Source organism: Monodelphis domestica, chromosome 8, assembly GCF_027887165.1.
Source record: "Monodelphis domestica isolate mMonDom1 chromosome 8, mMonDom1.pri, whole genome shotgun sequence".
Classification (NCBI taxonomy): domain Eukaryota; kingdom Metazoa; phylum Chordata; class Mammalia; order Didelphimorphia; family Didelphidae; genus Monodelphis; species Monodelphis domestica.
The window spans coordinates 176,067,651-176,093,357 of NC_077234.1; the positions used below are offsets into that span (position 1 = coordinate 176,067,651).

Below are 25,707 nucleotides of genomic sequence, written 5' to 3' on the forward strand. Positions count from 1 at the left end.
TCCCATTTAGTGTGAATGAAATTCAGAATCTTCCCTGAGAGGAGTTGGAAAAAAGGGAAAATAAGCTTAGAAACTGCCTGAGGGCGAATGCTAGAGAGGACCAGGAGGGGCACAGAATTAGGTCCTCTGAAGTCAAACTTTTCTTACTTTATGATTTTTTCGTTTGAGGTGCCAGTAGAATGAATGGAGGATCCTGTTCTAGGAGTTGATATCAAATAAATTGAGTTTGTTCATAAATACTTCCTGATTCTTTAGGAAATGCCATTTAGAAACAGAGTAGAAAACCTACAAGGGTTTTCCTAATTGAAATCTGAAGATGTGATTCTGAAAATTCATGAAACAAATTAAATAGAGCCAGAGATTTTGACAATGAGGTAGATGATAGCCTGTGACAAATGTCTGAAGTAGATTTACCTGGGTCCCAAGTTACAGGAACATAATTCTACTCCAATACTAAGTATCCCAAGGCCTAAGTCTGATTTTGGTTTTAATGAAGGCTTGTCGTTATTTTTTGTACATGCCCTCTTCTCTTGTATGACATTGCCACCACCCTGGAGCAGGCAATCTATTTGGTCTTCCTGCATCAAGTCCCCATCCATCCCAGTTCATTCCCCATTTAGCTGACAAAGTGATTTTCCTAAAGCCCATTCCTGACCATGTCCCATCGGTCCCTACAGTTCAGTTCAGTCAACTCTTATTGTTCCCTGTTAGCTATAGGATCAGATATACAAATTCTCTTTTTGACCTTTAATGCTCTTTTGTAAGTTGTTCCCTTCTTGCCTTTCCCTCTTATAGTTGTTGGCTCCCCTCCACATATCCAGTGACACTGACTCTTCTTGTGGTCCCTCACATAAGACACTCCATCTCCCAACTCTGTATATCTTCACTGGCTTTCTCCACAGTCCTAGAATTTTCTTTCTTCTCATCTCTGCTTTCTGGTTCCCTCAAATCTCAGTCTATATTCTACATTTTGCAAGAAGCCTTTTCTGGTCTCAATTAATGTTAGTGTCTTCCCTCTGAGATTAGCTCCCCAGATCTTAATTGCACATAGTTGTTGAGGTGTTTTCCCCCCATTCAATGTGATTTCCCATTGGCAGGGATTATTCATGGCCTATTTTTATTCCCAGCATTCAGTGGCACATAGAATGTGTTTAATAAATGATTGTGGATATAAAAACATGATGTCAAAATATTTTCTCAATGGCTAATTTATGTTTCTCTTTATAATAGTAAAAACATAAATATCAGGACCTGTCAATGCCTTAAAGTTCTATATAAATGCTAGCCATTATCATGAATATAATTATCTTTTTTGCAAATCTGAAGCAATTCTTTACAATAGCGTAATTATAAGGAAAGTACTATCCAGAATTTTGGATAAAATCTTCAGTTACTCAAATATGATTGAGTTCTTTGCTCTGAAATATCATGGCCAAGAATCAAACTGATTATGAAAGATAATTAGCACAATATATTTGGCTGAAAATGTTTAAAAATCAGCTAGAAAAAAGAATAATCTGTCCTTGGTAAACCCTTTACTAAGAGCTAAGAATTTAGAGCTATAATGGAAAGCGATTACCTTGGTAGAATGAAGTAAAAAGTTAATGGAAATGATTGAGGTTTGGGAATTTAGGATTCCAAAGTCCTAATCTTGATGCTGCCAATAGTTAATTAGATTATCAACTAGTATAAAAATTTGGAAAACTTTTTGGCCTTCAGGTTTCTCATCTGTAAAATGAGATGCCCTTCCAGTGCTAACATTCTTTCTTCTAGGGTTCTTGGCTACAGAAGGACAAGTGTATTAGAAAAGTCAGTGAATAGTCTAAACTTTAGACAAAAAGAGATGCTATGTTCATATATGCTCATCATAAAAGCAAGGATTGCCACTAATGTGGTCTTGTTCTTACTGTGCTGAACTGAATTAATACCAATGGCTAATTCCATAGAGCTATGACCCTTAGGAAAGGCTGACGGGGTACCCCACGGAAATCAATTAATTCAGTCAGCTTCCTTCATTGCTGCTCAGCTTTATAGTAGTCATTTTGGTGGGGCCCTAAAGCACAAGTTTCACTTTTGATGAATATTTCCAGGAGGGATGTGACTTAGAGTAAGCTAGGCAGAAAGATGTGGAAATAGATTTAATTTTCCCATTTAATTTTGTTATATAAAAGCATGCCCTCAGACACAGTCTAAATCATAGCTAGGATAAATTGATACAAAACAAAACTAACTTAAATTAATCAAATTAAAATTAATCAAAGCTCTTTTTCTTCTTTCATTTCAATATTAAAATAGATATTTTCCTTTATCTGAATCTATTCTTACCTAAATCCCAAAACAATATACCTACTCAATTCCTCCAATTATAAAACTTAGTTTTAGTTCTATGAAAGGGTGTTGAAAGGAAGGTATTACAGTTGATTTAATAACAGCAATGATAATGACAAGAGTATCTTACTTTTGTAAGCACTTTACAGTTTCCAGAGTGCTTTCCTGTAACTGTTAAACTTTGTTCAGAATAACTAGGACAAAATTGCAATGAATGAAAAATTCAGAAAGAAGGGGGAGAAAATAACCCCGAGTATGGTTTGCCTAAAAGCTAACCATTCTTTTTTTTTTTTAATTTTTTTTAATATATTTTATTTGATCATTTCCAAGCATTATTCGTTAAAGACATAGATCATTTTCTTTTCCTCCCCCCCCACCCCCCATAGCCGACGCGTAAGTCCACTGGGCATTAGATGTTTTCTTGATTTGAACCCATTGCTTTGTTGATAGTATTTGCATTAGAGTGTTCATTTAAAGTCTATCCTCTGTCATGTCCCCTCAACCTCTGTATTCAGGCAGTTGCTTTTTCTCGGTGTTTCCACTCCCATAGTTTATCCTTTGCTTATGAATGGTGTTTTTTTTCTCCTGGATCCCTGAAAGTTGTTCAGGGACATTACACCGCCCCTAATGGAGAAGTCCATTACGTTCGATTATACCACAGTGTATTAGTCTCTGTGTACAATGTTCTCCTGGTTCTGCTCCTCTCGCTCTGCATCACTTCCTGGAGGTTGTTCCAGTCTCCATGGAACTTCTCCACTTTATTATTCCTTTGAGCACAATAGTATTCCATCACCAACATATACCACAGTTTGTTCAGCCATTCCCCAATTGATGGGCATCCCCTCGTTTTCCAGTTTTGGGCCACCACAAAGAGTGCAGCTATGAATATTTTTGTACAAGTCTTTGTGTCCATTATCTCTTTGGGGTACAGACCCAGCAGTGCTATGGCTGGGTCAAAGGGTAGATATTCTTTTGTCGCCCTTTGGGCATAGTTCCAAATTGCCCTCCAGAATGGTTGGATCAGTTCACAACTCCACCAGCAATGAATTAATGTCCCTACTTTGCCACATCCCCTCCAGCATTCATTACTTTCCTTTGCTGTTATGTTAGCCAATCTGCTAGGTGTGAGGTGATACCTCAGAGTTGTTTTGATTTGCATCTCTCTGATTATAAGAGATGTAGAACACTTCTTCATGTGCTTGTTAATAGTTTTGATTTCTTTATCTGAGAACTGCCTATCCATTTCCCTTGCCCATTTATCAATTGGAGAATGGCTTGATTTTTTGTACAATTGATTTAGCTCATTATAAATATGAGTAATTAAACCTTTGTCAGAGGTTTCTATGAAGATTTTTTCCCAATTTGTTGTTTCCCTTCTGATTTTAGTTATATTGGTTTTGTTTGTACAAAAGCTTTTTAGTTTGATGTAGTCAAAATTATTTATTTTACATTTTGTGATTCTTTCTATATCTTGCTTGGTTTTAAAGCCTTTCCCCTCCCAAAGGTCTGACATGTATACTATTCTGTGTTTACCCAATTTACTTATGGTTTCCTTCTTTATGTTTAAGTCACTCACCCATTTTGAATTTATCTTGGTGTAGGGTGTGAGGTGTTGATCTATTCCTAGTCTCTCCCACACTGTCTTCCAATTTTCCCAGCAGTTTTTATCGAATAGTGGATTTTTGTCCCAAAAGCTGGGATCTTTGGGTTTATCGTATACTGTCTTGCTGAGGTCGTTTTCCCCCAGTCTATTCCACTGATCTTCCTTTCTGTTTCTTAGCCAGTACCAAATTGTTTTGATGACTGCTGCTTTGTAATATAGTTTGAGGTCTGGGACTGCAAGGCCCCCATCATATGTGTTTTTTTTCATTATTTCCCTGGATATCCTTGATCTTTTGTTCTTCCAAATGAACTTTGTTATGGTTTTTTCTAAATCAGTGAAGAAGTATTTTGGTAGTTCAATGGGTATGGCACTAAATAGATAAATAAGTTTGGGTAGGATGGTCATTTTTATTATATTGGCTCGTCCTATCCATGAGCAGTTAATGTTTTTCCAATTGTTCAAGTCTAGTTTTAGTTGTGTGGCGAGTGTTTTGTAGTTGTGTTCATATAGTTCCTGTGTTTGTCTTGGGAGATAGATTCCTAGGTATTTTATTTTGTCTAAGGTGATTTTGAATGGGATTTCTCTTTCTAGTTCTTGCTGCTGAGCTGTGTTGGAGATATATAGAAAAGCTGATGATTTATGTGGGTTTATTTTGTATCCTGCAACTTTGCTAAAGTTGTTGATTATTTCAATTAGCTTTTTGGTTGAATCTCTAGGATTCTTTAAGTAGACCATCATGTCATCCGCAAAGAGTGATAACTTGGTCTCCTCCTTGCCTATTCTGATGCCTTCAATTTCTTTATCTTCTCTAATTGCTACTGCTAGTGTTTCTAGTACAATGTCAAATAGTAGAGGTGATAATGGGCATCCTTGTTTCACTCCTGATCTTATTGGGAATGCATCTAGTTTATCCCCATTGCAGATGATATTAGCTGTTGGTTTTAGATATATACTGTTTATTATTTTTAGGAATGACCCTTCTATTCCTATGCTTTCTAGTGTTTTTAATAGGAATGGGTGTTGTATTTTATCAAAGGCTTTTTCTGCATCTATTGAGATAATCATGTGGTTCTTGCTAGTTTGCTTGTTGATGTGGTCGATTATGTGGATGGTTTTCCTAATGTTGAACCAGCCCTGCATCCCTGGTATGAATCCTACTTGATCATGGTGAATGATCCTTCTGATCACTTGCTGGAGTCTTTTTGCTAGTATCCTATTTAAAATTTTTGCATCTATATTCATTAGGGAGATTGGCCTATAGTTTTCTTTCTCTGTTTTTGACCTGCCTGGTTTTGGAATCAGTACCATGTTTGTGTCGTAAAAGGAGTTTGGTAGAACTCCCTCTTTGCTTATTATGTCAAATAGTTTGTATAGTATTGGGGTTAACTGTTCTCTGAATGTTTGATAGAATTCACAGGTGAATCCATCAGGCCCTGGGGATTTTTTCTTAGGAAGTTCTTTGATGGCTTGATGGATTTCAATTTCTGATATGGGATTATTTAAGAATTCTATTTCCTCTTCTGTTAGTCTAGGCAGTTTGTATTTTTGTATATATTCATCCATTTCTCCTAAATTGGTGTATTTATTGCCATATAATTGGGCAAAGTAATTTCTAATGATTGCCTTAATTTCCTCCTCATTGGAGGTGCTGTCCCCCTTTTCATCTTTAATGCTGTGAATTTGCTTTTCTTCCTTCCTTTTTTTAATTAGATTGACCAGTACTTTGTCTATTTTGTTTGTTTTTTCAAAGTACCAGCTTCTTGTCTTATTTATTAAATCAATAGTTCTATCACTTTCGATTTTATTAATTTCTCCCTTAATTTTTAGGATTTCTAATTTGGTTTTCTGCTGGGGGTTTTTAATTTGATCGCTTTCGAGTTTTTTCAATTGCATTTCCAATTGATTGATCTCTGCTCTCCCTTGTTTGTTAATATGAGCTTTCAGGGATATGAATTTGCCTCTGATTACCGCTTTGGCTGCATCCCAAAAGGTTTGAAAGGATGTTTCGCCATTGTCATTTTCCTTGATGAAATTATTAATTGTTTCTATGATTTCTTCTTTAGCTAAACGGTTTTGGAGTATCATATTGTTTAATTTCCAATTGGTTTTAGATTTGGTTTTCCATGTACCATTACTAATCATTATTTTTATTGCCTTGTGATCTGAGAAGGCTGCATTCATTATTTCTGCTTTTTTGCATTTGTGTGCTATGTTTCTGTGACCTAATGTATGGTCAATTTTTGTGAATGTGCCATGTGGTGCTGAGAAGAAGGTGTATTCCTTTTTATCCCTATTTATTTTTCTCCATATGTCTATTAATTCTAATTTTTCTAAGATTTCATTCACTTCTTTTACCTCTTTCTTATTTATTTTTTGATTTGATTTATCTAAATTTGATAATGGTTGGTTTAAGTCTCCCACTAGTATGGTTTTATTGTCTATTTCTTCCTTCAATTCTCCTAGTTTCTCCATTAGAAATTTGGGTGCTATATTATTTGGTGCATACATGTTGATTAATGATATTTCCTCGTTGTCTAGAGTCCCTTTTAACAAAATATAATTACCTTCCCTATCCCTTTTGATCAGGTCTATTTTTGCATTGGCTTTATCAGATATCATGATTACCACTCCTGCCTTCTTTCTATCAGTTGAGGCCCAGAAGGTCTTACTCCATCCTTTAATTCTGACCTTGTGGGTGTCAACCCGCCTCATGTGTGTTTCTTGAAGACAACATATGGTAGGGTTTTGGATTCTAATCCATTCAGCTATTCGTCTACGTTTTATGGGTGAGTTCATCCCATTCACGTTCAAAGTTATGATTGTCATTTGTGGACTCCCTGGCATTTTGATTGCCTTCCCTAATTCTAACCTTTTCTTCTTAGGCTCTACCTTTTAGTCCAGTGATTTACTTTGAATCAGTCCCCCTTGTCCCCTCCCTTAATGTTTCCCTTTTTAGTCCCTCCCTTTTTGTTCCCTCCCCCTCCCCCCTCTCTTTCCCTCCCTTTTTGTTCTCCCTCTCCCCCTCCCCCCCTTGGTTTTCCCTTCTCCTTACCCTTGTTGGGTAAGATAGAATTCGAGATCCCAATGGATCTGGATGTTTTTCCCTCTCAGAGTTGATTTCCCTGAGATTGAGGTTTAAGTAAACCCCCCCCCCCTCTCTTCCTCTCCTTCTTATAGGAGTTTTCTTCCCCTCCCCTTCCCCTGTGAATCTTTGTGTGAGAACCATTATTCTATTTGGTCTTTCTTTACCCCCTATTTATACATTACATTTTCCCCACATATTAGTATACATAGATTGATATAAATGTAGTCCTTATAGAAGAGAGTTTGAGTAAAAGAAGATAACATTTTTCCCCTTTCCTTAATATTTACCTTTTCAGGTATTCCTTGCTCTTTGATTTTCGGTATCAAACTTTCCACAGAGCTCTGGTCTTTTCTTTGCAAAAAGTTGGAAGTCTTCTATTTTGTTGAATGCCCATACTTTCCCTTGGAAGTATATAGTCAGTTTTGCTGGGTAGCTGATTCTTGGTTGGAGACCCAGCTCTCTTGCCTTTCTGAAGATCATGTTCCATGCCTTACGATCATTCAGCGTAGAACTTGCAAGGTCTTGTGTGATCCTGATTGGCATTCCTTTATATCTAAATTGTCTTTTTCTGGCTTCCTGTAGGATTTTTTCTTTTGTTTGATAGCTTTGGAATTTGGCAATTACATTCCTGGGAGTTGTCTTTTGGGGGTTTAGTGTAGAAGGTGTTCTGTGAGCTCTGTCAGTGGCTGTATTGCCCCCTTGTTCTAGAATCTCTGGGCAATTTTCTTTGATTATATCTTGTATCACCATGTCCAGTTTGGTGTTTATTTCTGGCTTTTCTGGGAGTCCAATTATTCTTAAATTTTCTCTTCTCCCCCTGTTTTCCAGATCTATCACCTTGTCGGTGAGATATTTTATGTTCTCTTCTAATTTCTTGGTGTTTTGGCTTTGCTTTATTAGTTCTTGCTTTAAAGCCTGGTTTTCTTTTACAGTTTGGTCAAACTGGTTTTGTAGATGCGTGAATTTCTTTTGCATCATTTCCCACTTTTCCTCCCTGAGGGCTTCCATCTTTTTGGTCCTTTCTGATTCAAATTCTTCATGGGTTTGTGGAGAGTTTCTATTTCCTTTGGAAGATTTTGGAGAATTTTCTTGTATATCTTCTTCTATCTGCTCTGTATTTTGTATTTTGGCTCCATAGAATGTGTCCAGAGTCGCCCCTTTCTTCTTATTTTTCTTGGTATTTTGGGGCTTCTGTGGTTCTGTGGAGTTTGCCATTTCTGAATGTGGAGGATTAGTTTTTCTTGCCTCTGTCTGGTGTTCAGAGGCAGTCCTGGGCAGATGGTTCTATGAGCTTTCCCTGGGTTAAACTGAATATGCCTCACTGGAACTGGAATGGAAGGGTCGGACCACGAGGCCACACTCTCCCCCTGGCTCGATTTCCGGAAGTTGCCTTCAGAATCCCTGGCCGTGAGGCTGTTTCGTCGGCCTGCGGGGGGATGGGCTGCAGCTTCCCCTAGCTCCGAGAGCACAGACTTTCACTGAGACTTGGATAGCAGGATCCAGCCCGTGAGGCTGTCTTGCCCGCCCTGAGGGTTGCTGTTGTTTTGACCAGCTCTCTGCAGCGGAGGCCCCAGGCAGTAACTTTCACCCGGACCGACAGGCTCTTTGCAGCGGAGGCCCCAGACAGTAACTTTCACCCGGACTGGGACTTGGGTAGAAGACCCTGAGGGTTGTTGTTCCTCAGACCCTGCTCTCTGAGCCCGGCGCGGCTGCCGCTTCCGGGAGCCTTGGACTCTGCGCTCCTACCCCTGAGGTCCGAGGGATCTCGGGTTCTGGCTTTTAAGGGGAGCCGTACCTTTTGAACCGGGTCCAGGTCCAGGAGGAGGGTTCCCAGGGTCTGTGCTGTTGATTGTTTTGAATTTCGGCGCCTTAGGAGCTTCTAGTTTGAGATCGGTCGGGAAGGGTTTTCCGGAGATCTGAACTTCAGCTTTCTCTAAGCCGCCATCTTAACCGGAAGTCCAAAGCTAACCATTCTTAACATCAGGTGTTTCAGGTTATCTTAGACACTAGTCAGATATTAATGTGGGAATTTTACAGATTTATGCAGAGAAGGGAGCCTAAAGGAATGATGTCTATCTTAAGGCTTTAACAGGTTTTGACATATGATTGTGATGGACACTGCTGAGCTATAAGAAATGATGAGCAGGTTAATTTTGGAAAAAACACGGAAAGATTTACATGAAAGAATGAAGAGGGAAATGAATAGAAATCAAGAGAAAATATATAAAGCAACAGAAATAGTGTTTTGAGAATGACATATATGCCCACTTCCAGAAAAAGAATTGACAAATAACAATAAGACATAGTTTTATATATACATATAATTTTTTGTCATATGATGCCTCCTGTATGGGAGGGAGGGGATGGAGGTGGTTAAATAGTTATTTTGTGTAACTAACAACTGTAATGTAACTATCAAAAAATTAACAAAACTAACACATTACTCTGCTTACATTTTTTCTTCTTTCTCCTTTGTGATCTTTTTTAGAGAATTTAATGATCTTGCATTATTCAATGGCATAATAGAATGATATTTGGATTTAGTAAGAATATTGAATTTCCAAAAACTTACTTATGCATATATGTACACATATATGTGTGTATACATATACACAAAACCACTGTATGTATGTGTGTGCATATATATATATATATATAATGTATGTATAAATAGATTTTTCTGAGGGCGGAAAATTATAAGAGAGGAAAACAATGTAATATTTGCGAAATATAAGGCAGGACCTAACTGAGAAAGAATTCATTTTCTTAGTACTACAAAATGCTTTTAGAAATCCCACTTAAATTCCATTTTAAAAGATACATTTAAAAGTCTCTATTTTTAAAAAAGTCTTTATCAACTTTTTAGTTAAAAGCTAAGTATTGAATTTCTACATTTCTTTTCTTTTACAGGTGAATTATTAATTAGGTAACCATTATTCAATCAGTAAGCAAAGCAGAATGTTCTGTCCTCTTTCTTCTCAAGTCATTTTTCTTCCTTCTCACTCCCTGAAGTAGTATTAATATTAGATTTTCCCAGCTTCATTTTACATCCATGTTGCAATAATAGCTAGAGTCCACCAGGTGTCTCCCATTCTCCACCAGAAGTCCTGAAATAGGCATGTCAAGGTAAGTAACAACAGCCACCCACAGTATTTTCCCAAGAGAAAGAAATGTAACCTTATTCTTGTCACAGCTGAAAAACTGAATGCAGCATTTACATATGATTGAAAAAACATGCTTTATTTCCATTGGCGATAACCCCCAAGGGCACCTTTGCATTTTTTTTTCTCTGTAATAATTGCCTATGAAAAATGCAGTAGCCAATCATTCTCAGTCTTCATTCTCTATCTGTCAACCCAAGACGTTCATGGTGTTTGCCATCAGAAGACCTAAGGGCTAAGGAATAGTTACTGGTATTTTTATCTCCTTAATTTTTGTTCACTATTGTCTGAAAACAACTTGGACTTCTCTCAGAGACAGAGAAACACTCCCCCTGGTTTTCCCAGAAGAACTGAGATCACAGAACCCTAATTCTGGCCTGATCTCTTTATTTTACAGATGAGGACCAGGAGTTTGCAATATATCACCAATGTGCTGTGTATTAGCATCTTCCCTCATAGTCCTTTAGCTTACTAATGCTTGCCACTTTAATGGCACATTCCAGCCTTGTAGCATTTCAGAAACACTCCCTAATTCATTTTTAAAACCCCTTTCTAATGTGATTTTATTAACAGAGAAGTCTAAACCAAGATTGAGTGAAGTGTCTCAGCTACAGCATTTGATAAGCATGTCCCTCTCCTCTTCCATACTCGTGGTCAGGTGAGAGCCCCTTTTGATTACAGTTACTCCATACATGTTTTGATGCCTAAACAATTCTAGAGTCTTCAAGATTATAGGAGGACAGACTGAGATAACAGTAATAAAAATTATGGACAAATTGAAAACATTCTAAGTAGGTAATTGCTATGCAAATTATACCCCATATGCAAATCAGGGACAAACTAATTAAATGTATTACCTCTACCAAACATTTAGAGCTCACTCATAATTATTTGGGGACAGCTTGTTTCGAGCCTGCCACTACCCTAAGGAGCAACATTAAATTTTTAGGGGATGTTCAGAAGTCACAGTATTGGTGAACTACCTGTTAAAAGGGAGTGAGAAAGGAATTGGGAGCTGCTTCTCTTGTCATGTGGTCAGAACAGGTAGAACAACACTTTGGAGACCATCTCTCCAGCTTTTGAATTAGAAGTAATATCAAACTCTAATTAGGACTTCCTTGCGCTCTCTAGCAACAAAATCACACAGTTTGGTGCTTAATGAATATATCTGGAAACTTGAGGAACGCTCAGTGGAACTTCTGTTTAAGTGCTTTGGGGATGGGAATTATGGCTTCTAAAGATGCCCAAAGGCTTGGAAATGGGCTTAAATCCAGGGGGGGTTTCATTTAACTTTCCTAAATAGATTTGCAGATCCTTTTTATGGGTTCTGAGTAGTAGATCCAGATCCAGTACAAAAATGAGGCATATAAATTGGTAAAGGCAATTGTGAAAAGTCCATGAGGGGAAGACAGTGATAGGAATGCTCTCTGTGATGGATCCCAAATATAGTGGAGGCCTGTGAATCCGTTTCAACGGTTCTGATTCTATATCAACCTCATTCAGTGTTTGATAATCTCCTACCATGCATGATTGGTGAAGCAGTTAGGTAGCACCAGCGTGGGCAGAGTTGACCAGAGTTCAGATTTGGCCTCTAGCACTTAATTAGCTGTTAGTGACCTGAGTCGAGTCATTTAATTTCTCTCTGCTTCAGGTTTCTCAACTGTAAGATGGAAATAATTATTATATCTACCTCTCAGAATTGTAATGAAGACAAAGTGAGATATTTGTAAAGTGTTCTGAAAATTGGAAAACCTAAATGCTAATTGTTGTAGTTTTTATTATTATTATTATTATATCTTGAGTTTTACTTTGCCAATTAATTTTCTGTTTTCCAGGGAATGTCTTCCTTTAACTTCTATCTTTCTTATCAGGCACAGGGCAGTTTTCTTCTAACTCCCACTCCACCTCCCCACCCCACCCCCGTTTTTCCCCCAGATGCCTGATATATAGTCAGTATAGGGAAGATTTCACTTTGAAACAATGATAAAGCCCTGAATCCAGGGTCACTGCCTCCGTTGTCGTTCTCCATCCTGTGGGGACTAGCTTTAATGAAGAACTAAACACAAGCAAAATAAAAACCCAATTCTGTCAGTACTTTCCCACCTTGTCACTTAGGGGTATAAAACCCCAAAGAAGAACATTTGAGTCACACGGTGCTTAGGGTGGTGATACTAACTGCCGCCATGCATCCTTGGTGGTAACAGAAAAGACATTAGGTACCTGTTCCTGTGCATTCTTGTAATAATCCTCAAAGTCTTTTGTATTATAGCTTTGTGCATCATGGCATCATGATGATGGTGATGGCAAAATTGTATACAGTCCTTTAAGTTTTACAAAGCACTTTACAAAGACTTTCTTTTAATCTCATAAAACCCTTTCAGGTAGATGCTATTATTATCTCCATTTTGTAAGAATTAAATTAATAACAATAACTTCAAGTATTATATTTTATAAAGTTTATTAATAATCACTTGAAGTAGAAAGAAAATAAACAAAATGAAATAGAATTTGAAACCTAATTATCTAACAAAAAGTAAATCCTCATGTGTAGATGCTCCTGCCTGGCATAAAGTCCACTTTCCCAGATAGATCAGAGGAAAAGAGAGCAAGGGCCAGAGGCACGCAAAACCTATATCCTCCCTACATTGGCACTTAACATGAGAGGGAACATGGGAAGCTGGGATTTAAAGTTCTGGGGAGCAGATCCTAATTACACAACTTTATAGATCAATAAGCTGAAGCAGAAGATAAATTAAAACTCAGAGCTTCCTACTCCAGGACCTTTATTCACTTTATTTACTGAGTCACCAAGATGTCTGAACACTGCATTATTTGGAACCAGACTGGTGGGTCCCTAAGATAATATCCACCCAAAAGCCCATCACTAAATCCCTTTAATCACCAAGCCTGGGTTTGGGAGTCCCAAGGGCTATTATAACTTGTGAGCAGGTGGGACCTCTGAAAGTATGCTTCTAAAATTGGCCATGCCTCATGTTACCTCTGGTACTAGAGAAAAAATTCACCCAGAAAAAAAAGACATTAACCCCTCTAGTCAGACTAGCTCTTCCCAAGCACATGAGAATTTGAGTTCATAATATATAACACTATAAGTTAGCTAGCATTCACACCAAATTTGCTGAAGAAATAATTTTTATTTTGATAATTTGCTTCTACTGGTTATTGACCATTCCTTAAATTTCTGTTGCTGGGAGACCAAATAATTAGAGGTTGCATGAGAATTTATTTTTCATATACTGTATTCATTCCCATGTATTAGGGAGATTTACTGTGGGTTCCTGTGTCTAGGATCTGAGTCAGAGATGCCATCCAGTCTGCTACTTTTTGCATTTTCTTTGTTTTGGCGAATCCCAAAGAATGTCTTCCTTTTTAAAGAATTTGGTTAATAAATGATGGGGAAAGGGGATTTTTTCCTATTTATTATGGGATCTGTCTGCTTATGGGAATGGGCAGGAGTGAGTAGGCTGATAGATTTCTTAATTAGCTATCACCAGTTAAAGATGTCATGGGAAGTTCAAGAAAGGGGCTGATTAATGAGCTCCTAAAATTCTATTTATTAGGTTGCCTGACCCAGTTCAGGTTGCCTGCCTCTGGTCCCAAGAGAGTCACAGACACCTTTATCACTTTATTGGTTATGGTGCTGGCCTAAACAAAAAAACCTTACATAATCAATAAATCTATATTCTTATCCCCGAACCAGCCTTTTGAGATAATTTTATTCATTAACAGTTGCTGGGTGGAAATATTAGCTCTGGAGTTCAAGAAACCAGGTTTAAATTCCAGCTCTGACACATAGTATTTAAGGTACCTCAGGGGAGTCATTTCATCTTGGTGACCCTTAGTTTCTACATTTATAAAATGAGGGGATTGGACTAGACGATCTCGGGGCTCCCTTCCAAATTTAAATCTATGCTATGACACATATACACAAGATGTATAGACCTCTCTCTCAGAAACATGACAGATGACTCAGGATTATGCTATTATAGCAGCAATTTCCCCCCCCAAAATTTTTCCACATTAATTATCTGTAGTAATTACTATTGGGGGACTCAACATTGGGGCAGAGATTTTGAGATATTGTGGTGCTGGGGTCACTAACATTGGAAGCAGTTTCTTATAGTGGAGGAATCTGTGGGATTTAGAGTTAGAAGCACTGAGTTTGAATCATGTTTCTAGTGCTTTCTAGTCTTATAATCCTGGTCAAGCCACTTAAACTCTGTGACTGTAGTTTCCTCATCTATAAAATTGGAATAATAATAGTTTTTAAATAACCACCTAACAGTACAGTTGTGAGAAAAGAACTTTGGGATCTCTGAAGTGCCATAGAAATGTGGGCTATTAGGAGATCATCTGTTTAATTTCCATCTCACCATTATGACCATGTAGGTGCCAAGGAAAGGACTATTCCTCCTTATTCCTCCTGGTAGTCACACTTACGGGGGGAAAATTCTGAGTTATTTTAAACAGGGTTAGAAAAAATAGTGAAAAATTGTTTTCAGAGTAACTCAACAATAGAAAATGTTAGCTACAAATATTAAAAATATTACTGCTGTGTGTTAATTCTTCTGTATATTACTTATGTATTTTATTAAATTAACTTCATTTATCAAAAGAAAAAGGAGAGGGTTTTATAAAATTCATTTTCCTAGATTAAGAGTCTTTCTCTTTATAACAACTGATTCTTAGAGTAACACTCAGGATTCAGTCTATATTTCCAAAGGGCTGCTCAGAACTTTCTTTAAAAAGGGCCAGGGGGGCAGCTGGGTAGCTCAGTGGATTGAGAGCTAGCCCTAGAGACTGGAAGTCCTAGGTTCAAATCTGGCCTCAGACACTTCCCAGCTGTGTGACTCTGGGCAAGTCACTTGACCCCCATTGCCTAGCCCTTACCACTCTTCTGCCTTGGAGCCAATACACAGTATTGACTCCAAGATGGAAGGTAAGGGTTTTAAAAAAATAAAAATAAATAAAAAGGACCAGATTCCAATACACTGTTTTCCCCTTCTATAGCTCTATTCTTTGTTGAAATGGAATCACTAGAAAACAACAAAAATAACAAATCATTTTGTACAGAAATTAAAAGCAATTAAAGGAATAACAATGGATTCCTTATGCTAGTCAAATTTCAGTTTACATATTGTGCTACTCCAGGGTCTAATGATCCCTTCCAAGAATGGTGATGATGATGATTATGGTGATGATAATCACAATAACAATAATGTCTAGGGAGGCAAAAAACTACAGCTAAAAAGAGGATATCAAGCTGGAAACAAACCATAAAATAGAAATGTTGAATAAAACTCCCAATATGCAAAAAATTTGTGGATGGTAGGTAAGGGATACGTGGCCTCAGAAGATAAAAAGATACTTAGGAGTTAGGCACAAACCAATGAATATCTGGCATATTTTGATTCAGAGCCTAAATAACAATAGAAAAGAAAGAAGCTTCCCCCCACCCTTATTTAAAAACATTTTAAGTAAAAGAAAATAATAAATCTAACCCTCAATCCTACAGAGTAAATCAGTTACAAAACCAAGAATCAATCTCCCATTTCCTTAATTCCAAACTAGTCTATTGCACTACATACCCTCAGAATGGCCATCACTTGAACTAATCTCCCCAAAGCCCACTTGCTGGTTGGTCAAGTTACTTAAACTCAGTAGGTTTAGCTGCTAGGATAGAAATAGAATTTTAGGCTGCAAGTGAGTAGTTGTTGTAAGTGAGAACCAAAGAAATGATAGAAAATGCAAGTTAACATATTCACTTGAGGCAGGATTTTTTTTATGGCAATTCGTGTGTGTGTGTGTGTGTGTGTGTGTGTGTGTGTGTGTGTGTGTGTGAGAGAGAGAGAGAGAGAGAGAGAGAAAGAGAGAGAGAGAGAGAGAGAGAAACAGAGAGAGAGAGAAAGAGAGAGAGAGAGAGAAACAGAGAGAGAGAGAGAGAGAGAAACAGAGAGAGAGAGAGAGAGAGAGAGAGAGAGAGAGAGAGAGAGAGAGAGTATTTGATGAACTTCTTTGACAATCTAGTGAATTCTATGGATTCTTCAAAATGTTTTTAAATGCACAAGTAGCCAAAGGACTTGCCTAGGCAAGTCCAGATTGCCTAACAGAGAGACTTTGCCCTTCCCCTATGAGTGCTTGATGGCCTGTGTAACCTGAATAGGCTAAATCATTATAACTAGTAAGACTGCCCCCCACTTATTTGAATTTCTTACCAGTTGTTCCTTCTGGAAGTCTCTCTTAATGTCCTGCCTGGAATGTCTGTCTAATCTCCCAACCAGAGTAATCTCTTACTGGTTTGATTCTAACACCAAGGACGGGTTCTGACAATGGTTAATGTACTAACTTATGGCATTGTAGATGGAAGGCTTGTCTGGGAGTTGGGAAGAGTTGGGGCTTTTCCATTTTTTAAAATCAAATTTCAGGGCTAATGTTAGTGTGTACCAGCGAGGGAATTTCCATTCTGAAAATTCACTACACAAGATGAAATTTAAGATTGGCACCAAAATGTATGCTTATTACTTGTTCCAGACTAGAAGCCAATGGAACCCAGTGACTTCAAAGGAAGATGAGAGGATTGTATAAAAGAAGCTGAAAGGAATCATATAGGTCATTGAGTGTAAACCCCTCATTTTACAGGCGAGGAAACGAAAGTCAGAGTCACAAGGCTATCACATGTCAGAAGCAAGATTTAAATCCAGTTTTTCTCAACTCCATATTAGGAGGTCTAGTCATGTTTGCAAGAGAAAGCTGTACAAAAACAAGTCTGCACATAAGACATATCAAGTCCTAATTTTTGTCTTTCATCTATCTTGGAGGAAAAGTAATTCTCTCTCCCTCTTTCCTCTTTCCCCTTCTCCATATCACTTCCTTCCACCTCTCTCTCTCTCTCTCTTTCTCTCTCTCTCTCTCTCTCTCTCTCTCTCTCTCTCTCTCTCTCTCTCTCTCTCTCTCTCTCTCTTTCTCTCTCTTACTCTTGCTCTGTCTCTCACTTTCTATTGCTCTCTCTCACTCTCTCTCTCACTCTCTCTATTGCTCTCTCTTTCCCTTTTCCTCTCTCTCTCTCTCCCCCTTCCTCTGCCCCTCCATCCCTCCCTCTCTGACTCTCTCTCTTTTTCTATCTCTGTCATACACACACACACACATATCCTTGGCTACAAAATGAGAGTACTCTTTTTACCTTTCAAAACTTGTTTTGTGGACCAACTTATAATCCTTATATATACCCAGGCAAACAAATACTAATTGTTTTGTTGAAAATTTGGAGCCAGTTGCTGAGAGAAGTAATATCTTCAGCGGAAAAATTAAGATGCAATGCCTATACATTTTGTCATCATATGGGTTACAAGTATTGAGAGATGAGTAAATTTTGTCATAACGTTGATATTTATGCAAATGAGAAAAGGAAACATGGAATTAACAGGATTAGATAGGTGAGTATAAACATTATACTAATTTAAGTGGGAAAAGATTATTTTACTAGCCTCATTATGCTAATCATTTTTATGTAATAGTAAGACATTGCAGAAAGAACACAGCCTACTCTTATTCAAATTAAGTACATTTAATGATCTATAACATTTTGCCCTCAGAAACATATTTGTCCAGAGTTAATTATTTTGGTCACAACGATTCTATAGATAATGTAGTTGGGAATTTGCTGAATCAAAAACTGAAGTGTTTCCAGAGCAGTGTGAGGGATGCATTAGCCAGCTTCACAATGTTTCAATTAATAAAATCGTGGAAAACTACGAGCCCTGCCTTCAAGGTTAAATCTGTCAAAAGAGAACCTTTAGCACACACTGCACTGTACCTGTACAGATGAAACTCGATAGTCCTCCATAGATGACATCATCATTGTCTGGTAATATAAATGGACACCTTGTCTGAACCTCCAAACAGTATTGCTTGCAAGGAATTGTCTTTCTGCAGTGAAACTGTGTGACTTCAAAATACTGGGAACAGAGCCACGCTTTGTAGACAGTCTGGAAAAAAGAGAAGAATCAAAAATAGAGATACATGACAATCTTGCTGTCACTAATAGGCCACATAGTGTCGGAGGGTGAATTCTGTACTTTAAAGTGTTTTAAATCGCTCTTTGGGGAAAGCTTGTTTACACATGAAGAAAAACACAATCCCTGCAAATGACTTCAATTAAAAATGATAGAAAATGCCATGAGAGCCTTCCTTAATAAATTACATAACGGTAGCTTGACATTAGACTAGCCTCAAGCTGCTTAAGTGAAATAAGATTGCTTACATAAAAAAATCAACATCTGCCTACACTTAAAAAGAATAAGTATAACATCAAAGTTACCTGAGTTAGCATTTGAAAATACTGTAATTATTTGGTGCAATGTATGAGGCCCATTTGTCCTCTTCTGTTCTTTGGCATCTCAAACATAAAATCTATGCTCACTAGGGACAGTAGATGGTGCTGATGCTCTTTAAATGGTGACCTAACTACCAGAGAAAACAGTTCCTATTCCTGTGTTTGAAATTCAAGAAACAGAGGGAGCAAGGTACAGAGCTATAAACAAAGTCTCCACAATTTACATTTGTGAATCATGCCAAAGACATTAAGGAACATCTGAGATGATGCAAAATGCACAAAAGTCAAGCTACTTAAAATGGGACCATTGAAAGACAAATTAATATTTTGACATTTTTTAAAAGAATCCATTATAATGCTAACTTGTCCTTTTTAGGCTCTTAGTGATTCCCATTAAGTGGTCACTAAGCATTGAATTAATCAGACACTCAACTGTGATGATCACACAAAACCATAGTCCCCAGACTCGCTCCAGAGAATTTCAGGGTATTTAAACAGTACTCTCATTTTATTTGTTTCATTTAACTTTTTATGGCAAACAAGAAAACGCTGGAGAAGTTACATTGGACTGGTCCAAGGAAGATATACTCTTTAAAAATAAACAATAACAAAATAGGAAAATGCTCTCTTCTATTCACCCATCCTACACAAATTAGCACAGTGTGGATTGCTAAGATTCAGATTTATATACTATAGTTTTTACTTATCCATTTGGAATTGCTTTATCAATTACATAATCTTCTCCCAGTTCTTAGAGGGCACAAAAAAATTGCCAGTGGTTAAAAGAGAAGAGAAAGATCTTTTTTTTTTAAAAATTGTTTCTTGTTTTCCTTCCTCTCTGATTTTTATCTTGAGGTTTCCTCTAATATAGCCGTTAATCTTAAACAAGTCACTTAAAATTGCAGGTTTTCAGTGTGTTGATGAAGGGAGGAGATTGGATTACATAATCATAAAATTACAAAATTTTCAAGTTGGAAAGACTTTTGAAGATATCTAGTTTATCCTCTAGGATCCATTCTCTAATTAAGATTTTGTGAGTCCATAATTCTTGTTTTATTATCTCTATTAGTCTTTGGAAGAATCAGAATCGATATTGTGAGATTTTTTTTGTTTTGAATTTTGAGAATAGAAAATTTCTAAACAGTGTCATGATAACATTTCTTCCATGTTGTACTTAAAGGAATATGCTGAATATTTAAAATGGAGTTTTTTTCTTTCAAAATAATTCAGATTCATAGGGTCAGTATCTAGAGACTTTAAACTTAAAATGAACATATTCTGTGACATACATTGGTCACAGTAGCTCCAATGAATAGAGCTATGGATATGATAAAAAGTCATATTTAATTAGAAATTTGTTTTTGTTAATCTTTAGTGTGTAATTTAGACAGTCGTTATTTGACATTTATATGATTAAAAGGCTTCAAATTTTTATCACCTCAAATTTTATAGTGAAAGTTAATCAAGTGATAAATTAATATGCATGTTTTAAATTTTTTAGATTCAATTCAATTTACAAAACATGGAGTAACTAGAACTTTAAGGGCATTTTGAAGTATATAAAAACGAAGTAGAGGGAAATTAGCTTCAAGAAACTTAGAATCTATTAGGTCACACAAAGCATTCTTAGGGAAAAGGTCACCACTCCAATGGGAACTGGATAAAGATATGAATGACAGTGGGTGACTATCAGTTCTTGGTATATGAGAAATTCAGGCAGGTCATTTGATATAACCACAGGAAATTTGAGAGACAAAGGTAAATATAACTATCATTAGTGAAATCCTCTGAACACTGGCTCAGACATTTTTAAGACTATTATTTTTTTTTCACTTTGCTTTTGGTTAGATTCTGAACTTGCAAACCTACATTCCTATAATGCCTGTGTCCCAGTAGTGAGAGAGGAGTGGGACAAGTAGGGAGGGTAGATGTTGGGACTATGGGAATTCTGATAGAGAAGATTTAAAAGTTGGGAAATGCAAGTTGCATGCTAAAACATTAGACTGGCCAGAAACATAGACCTGTGTGATAGTAGGGTATCGGCTAACAAGATGCAATTGCCCACAGCCCAGCTTCTGTATAATGATCTGGCACTCTGTAGTTTCTTAGTTATTTCAAAAATGTCAGAATTATGGGCTAGTCTTGTGGCTTTACAGTTTCCCTATTGAGAAATGTAAGACTTGTGAAATTTAGATACATACAAATAAATATAATTTAATTCAATTTCCTAATTGTCATATATTCTGCAATTAATTAATTCACTAAACAAATATATAATAATCATGTTTCAAAGACTCCCATAATGAGAGCGATAAACTGAAAAATAAAAAAAAAAGATTTTCACTAAAAAACAGAAATTGGCAGATTATCCCTAGAAAACACTGCAAGAATGAAGGAAAAAGCCCAAGAATGCTTCCTGTGGACTTAATTATAATACCAGAGGGAGAAATAAAATACCTTCAACAGAATGAGATCAAAGTGTTCTTTTTTTTCTTTAATCTCCTCCTTTTCTTTCTCTATTAATGTTTCCATATATAAGTGGGAACTTTTGATACTTGTGTTTTGATCATTTTAAATCCATATTTTATACTATTTCAAAGGTCAGTATAGATCAACAGCTTATCAACAGTTCAATAAGTAAGATTGAATATGAAGGATACAACTCAACTTTTGCTATTTCAATTGTTAATTCAGATAATTCATTTTCTTCATGGGAAACCTACATGTTTATATGAAGAGATGCTCTGACAAAAACATTCTTCCTCTGAGTTACTGACTTAAAAGTAAGAGCAACTTTTAAATGTAGATTTCTCTGTTAAACTATCAATATCCCTTTTCAGTGTCAGAAAGTTCCCTTCTCAAAGAGAATAGTCTATTATAATTTCAGGAATTTGTATCAGCTTTATGGACTAATCTTTCCTTTCAATTTCTATTCCCCTCCTCTATTTCTTCCAACAACAGACACTCTTTACTTATCAAAAAATAAACAAAAAACCAGTATTCCAACTCCTCATATGGTAATACAAGGAAACAATCTGTCCTCATAATCCCAGAAGAGGCTTATCACAGGCAGTAGTTAGTCAGATTGAAATAAGTCTCCCCATTGTAATATGAATAATTCTACTTTCAACACGTTTTCTCAACATGTCCCAGGTGGAATCTGTTCTGTTTTCATCATAGAATGAGTAAATCACATTTCTATCACATTTCCCTCACAGATCTTTATAAGATTAACTCCTCCATGAATGAAACATCTTTATGGATATCAGCTACTATCAGGAGAGCCAGATATGTTGCTATAAAATCTTCTCCTTGGCAGAATCACAGAATCTAAGAGTTTTAAGGATCCCCAGAGATTGAGTTCAACCTCAAAAAGAATCTCTCTATAAATCACTAACTGGTGATCATACAATCTCCATTTGAAGACTGCTGGTTATGGAGAAAGTACCAGCTATCTGCTGAAGAGGTCCATTCTGCCTTGGAGCAGATGTAAATACAAGGAATCTTTTCCTTACATGGAGCCTTTCTCTGATATTTTTCCTCTTCTTTTTAAATCCATTCCGTGGATCCAAATAAAACAAGTACTATCTCTTTTTTTAGGTGACAGCCTTGAAGACAACTATCATTATCCCCTTAAGTACACTTTCCTCCATGCCAAGTATTACCCATTCCTTTAGTCAATTTGACTCCAATTTGGTTTTCAATCCGTAACAATGTGATTGTTCTCCTCTGGCCCTGCTCCAGTTAATCAGTTTTCTTCCTAGAATAGAGCCCCAAGAACTGAACATGATGTGGTCTGAATAGAAGCAACAGAGCTTTACTCTCTCTCTCATTACATACTTCTTAAATATAACTGAAGAACATATTATCTTTAGGAGCTCTCTTGTCATGTTGCTTCGTTGTAATCTTCCAGTTTATTAGAATGTTCAGGTATTTCTCAAGTGAACTGTGGTCTAACCAACTTTTTCCATTCCTTAGGTGTCCTTGCATTTCCTTTTGGATATGTCTAAGAATTGATCAACAGGATGACCATATTGTGGCATATTTAGTAAAAGTAAATCAGAATTCTTAAAGTTTTAGAAATAGAATTTTAGAATGAGACATGTTAAAAAGTAATTGGAAAACCTGTATGGGCATGCTAAACAAATAGACTAGGGTGACAAATATATGGGAGTGCATCCCAGAGGAATTCTGACACACCAAGGGAGTTTGACTCTCTTGGTCATGGGCATGTGTATGAGCTAAGTGTTTGAGAGAACTGAGAAACCATTTGCACAAAATCTATTAAAATATTTTCTATAAAATAAGCTAAAGAATATTTCTATATCTAATCAGATTTACACATGTATGTTGTAAACAATAAAAGTCTGTTTTCCAATGACAGAGAAGGTTAAGGATATCTAGAGAAAGGGGAAGAGGAGAGCAAACTGAATTCCACAAATGTTTATTAAGTGTTTACTATATGTAAGAAATTGAAAAGAAATTGACTAGAGATCATGTTCTGTGATGGAGTCTTGATGAAACTTAAGTTGTTGGATCTGGAAAAGAGAAGAGGTAGGGGAAACAACAGCTATCTTCAAGCATTTGAAGAGCTGTCACGTGGAAGAAGGATTTGTCTTACAGCTAAAGGTCTATCAATGCTAGTTATAACCAGGCATGGTGTTCTTTGAATTTCCCAAATGTCAAACTGATGTGAATTGAAAAGAGCTGACAGATAAGTGGATGTGAGAGATGAGGAAAAGGAGAACACAGAAGGATGACTCCAAAACTAATAACCTGGTGGTAGACAGACAGTAATATCCTCAACAGACACAGGAAGTTAAGAAGACAGAAGTGTATTCGAGGGCAAACTGAGTTCTATATGCTTAAAGGATGTCCAGAAGAAAATATCTAAAGAGAATGTCGTGGAAGATATGGAAATGGAGTTCAAGTGAAAGACTGTAAGATATTCACCTAGAGATAAGAGCTGATGAGAGTGCCAAAATGAAAGTGAATGGAGAAAAAAATAAAATGCCCCAGGGACAAAGTCCTGGTATATACCCCAAAATGTAGAGACTGATACAAGGCTAATGATTCAGTAAAGCAGACTGAGAGGGAATGGTCAGATATACAGAAAGAGGCTTAATAGATAACAGTATTAAACAAAAAACAAAAAAAAGAAAAAGAAAGAAAGAGTATTTAGGATAAATGAGTGGTCAGCAGTGCTAATGCTTCAGGAAGTTAATGATAATGACTAAAAAAGGCCACAAGGCTTAGCAATTAAAAGATCATTAGTAATTTAGAATAGAGAAAAATTTCCCTTACGTGAAAAGGTCAAAAGATAGACCTCTACTGGCCCAGGAGTGAGAAGTGATTAAAGAAAAAGACCATAGGAAGGTTTTCTAAAAGTTTGGCTCTGAAATGGGAGGCTAGATAGGGGATGACTATATGAAGAGAACAAAAGGCAGTCTTAACTGATGGTCTTGAAAACTCCTCAAATCAATCATAACTATACATGGTATATCTTGTCTTTCTGTGTATGTGCATGTTGCAATTGATCACTGGCTATAAAAAAGCCAGGTCTAATGTCAGATTTGCTACAGAAATTTAGTAATGGGGTAGCCTAGAAAATATCCTCCTAAATTTTTTGATCTAACTGGGGGTCTTGGTGGGGGCAGGAAGAAAAGGTTCTTCTGAATAATAATAACAGTTTGTGTTTGTATAATGATGTTTGATTTTCCTATTTTCACTCAGTGAATTCACATTTATAATTTTATTTTATCCTTAAAAGAACACTTTGAGTAGGTAAGGAGAAGTATTAACCATTAAAGGGAAGTTTGGGCATAGTGGTAAAAACCCTGGAAAGATTCAGGAAAGGCTCAGCTTTAAATACCATGCTGGTACTTATTGACTGTGTCAACATGTGTAATTCCTTTTTTTTTCATAATCTATAAAATGAGGATAGTAATACTTACAAATAGTATTATAATATATTTTGAGAATGGAAGGGACTTCCCCCTCATTTTACATAGATTTAATCCTATAGAGATTAAATGACTTGCCTAAGGTCCCACAAACTTAGCTCATAAAATTGTTGGGGCAATTAAATGAGACACAATCAACACAATCTACAAAATACTTTGCAAACTTCAAAGAACTATAGACATGTTAGTTATCGTTACTATTTTTCTGGTGAGGAAACTGAGTCACAGAAAGGCATACAAGGCAAACTAGTGTACACCGGTCTATTTGAAAAAGGGAGAAGAAAGGAAGCAAGAGCCCAATGCACTCTCATGAATTTATTTTCAAATGCACTACAGGGTCTGGCTTCTCCCCCATCCCCAATGATTTAAGTTTTCAGGATAAATGTGACTTATCCAGGATATCTGACAGAAATAGAGTATTCTTTAATGGCCAGCATTGGTGAAGGTTTTCAAGTTCATGTGCCCAAAGTGCAACTTCAAGCTGTCCCTGAGTCCCCCACATTACCCCAGAGAGTGGAGGGAGGAAGTGCTCACTTTGGGCAGCTGGACAGAGGACCGGGCATGCAAGAAAAGGCCTTGGGCACTATGGAGAAGGGGGATGGAGCAGCTTCCCAAACCAGCTGGGCACCCATGCCAATACTTCACCAATGCTGATGGTGGCCAAAAAGCTTCCTAAATAGTTTAACAGTGATTGACTAGGTTAAGGAAGGGAAGAGATGGGGCAGTGGAATGGTCTGGTTCCCTGGATGGCTATGGGAGCTTAATTATGTGCTCTATAAAGGCAGAGGAAGAGAACCGGATGAAAATAACCATCTTTCTTCATATGTTCATTAGGAGGTTATTTGCAAGGCCAGAAATGACCACTGCAACCGAAAAGCCATTACACATGTTCGTGAGGAATTTTCAGAGTTAAATTTTCATTACTTTTCTTGGTGATTCTGTCTGGCCACAGGCAAAGCATGGCTTATTCAATTGTAGTGTTTAGAATGTATACTTGACAGGAGATTGGCTTCATAGTGGCAATCTGAAGTCCCCAAGAACTGACTCCTTAAAGAAATTTATGTCTCACACCACATATTACTTGGCAATACACTTTTTTAAAAAATACATCTATTGGAACTATAGAAAAAAACATCCCCCCAAATAAGCAGCACAAATTTAAATTATTTCCAAAAGAGTTTCTATATCCTAAAGAATAGGATATAGAATTTAATACT

The 25,707-nt window shown here is 36.9% G+C and overlaps 1 protein-coding gene across 1 annotated transcript in view; it reads right to left on the reverse strand.

Moving 5' to 3' along the window:
- Nucleotides 1-25,707, reverse strand: part of NALF1 (NALCN channel auxiliary factor 1) — a 731,256-nt gene that overhangs the window by 41,874 nt on the left and 663,675 nt on the right. Inside the window, exon 2 of the mRNA XM_001365389.3 lies at nt 18,009-18,180. Coding sequence (XP_001365426.1) covers nt 18,009-18,180 — 172 coding nt within the window. The remainder of the gene's footprint in view (nt 1-18,008; nt 18,181-25,707) is intronic.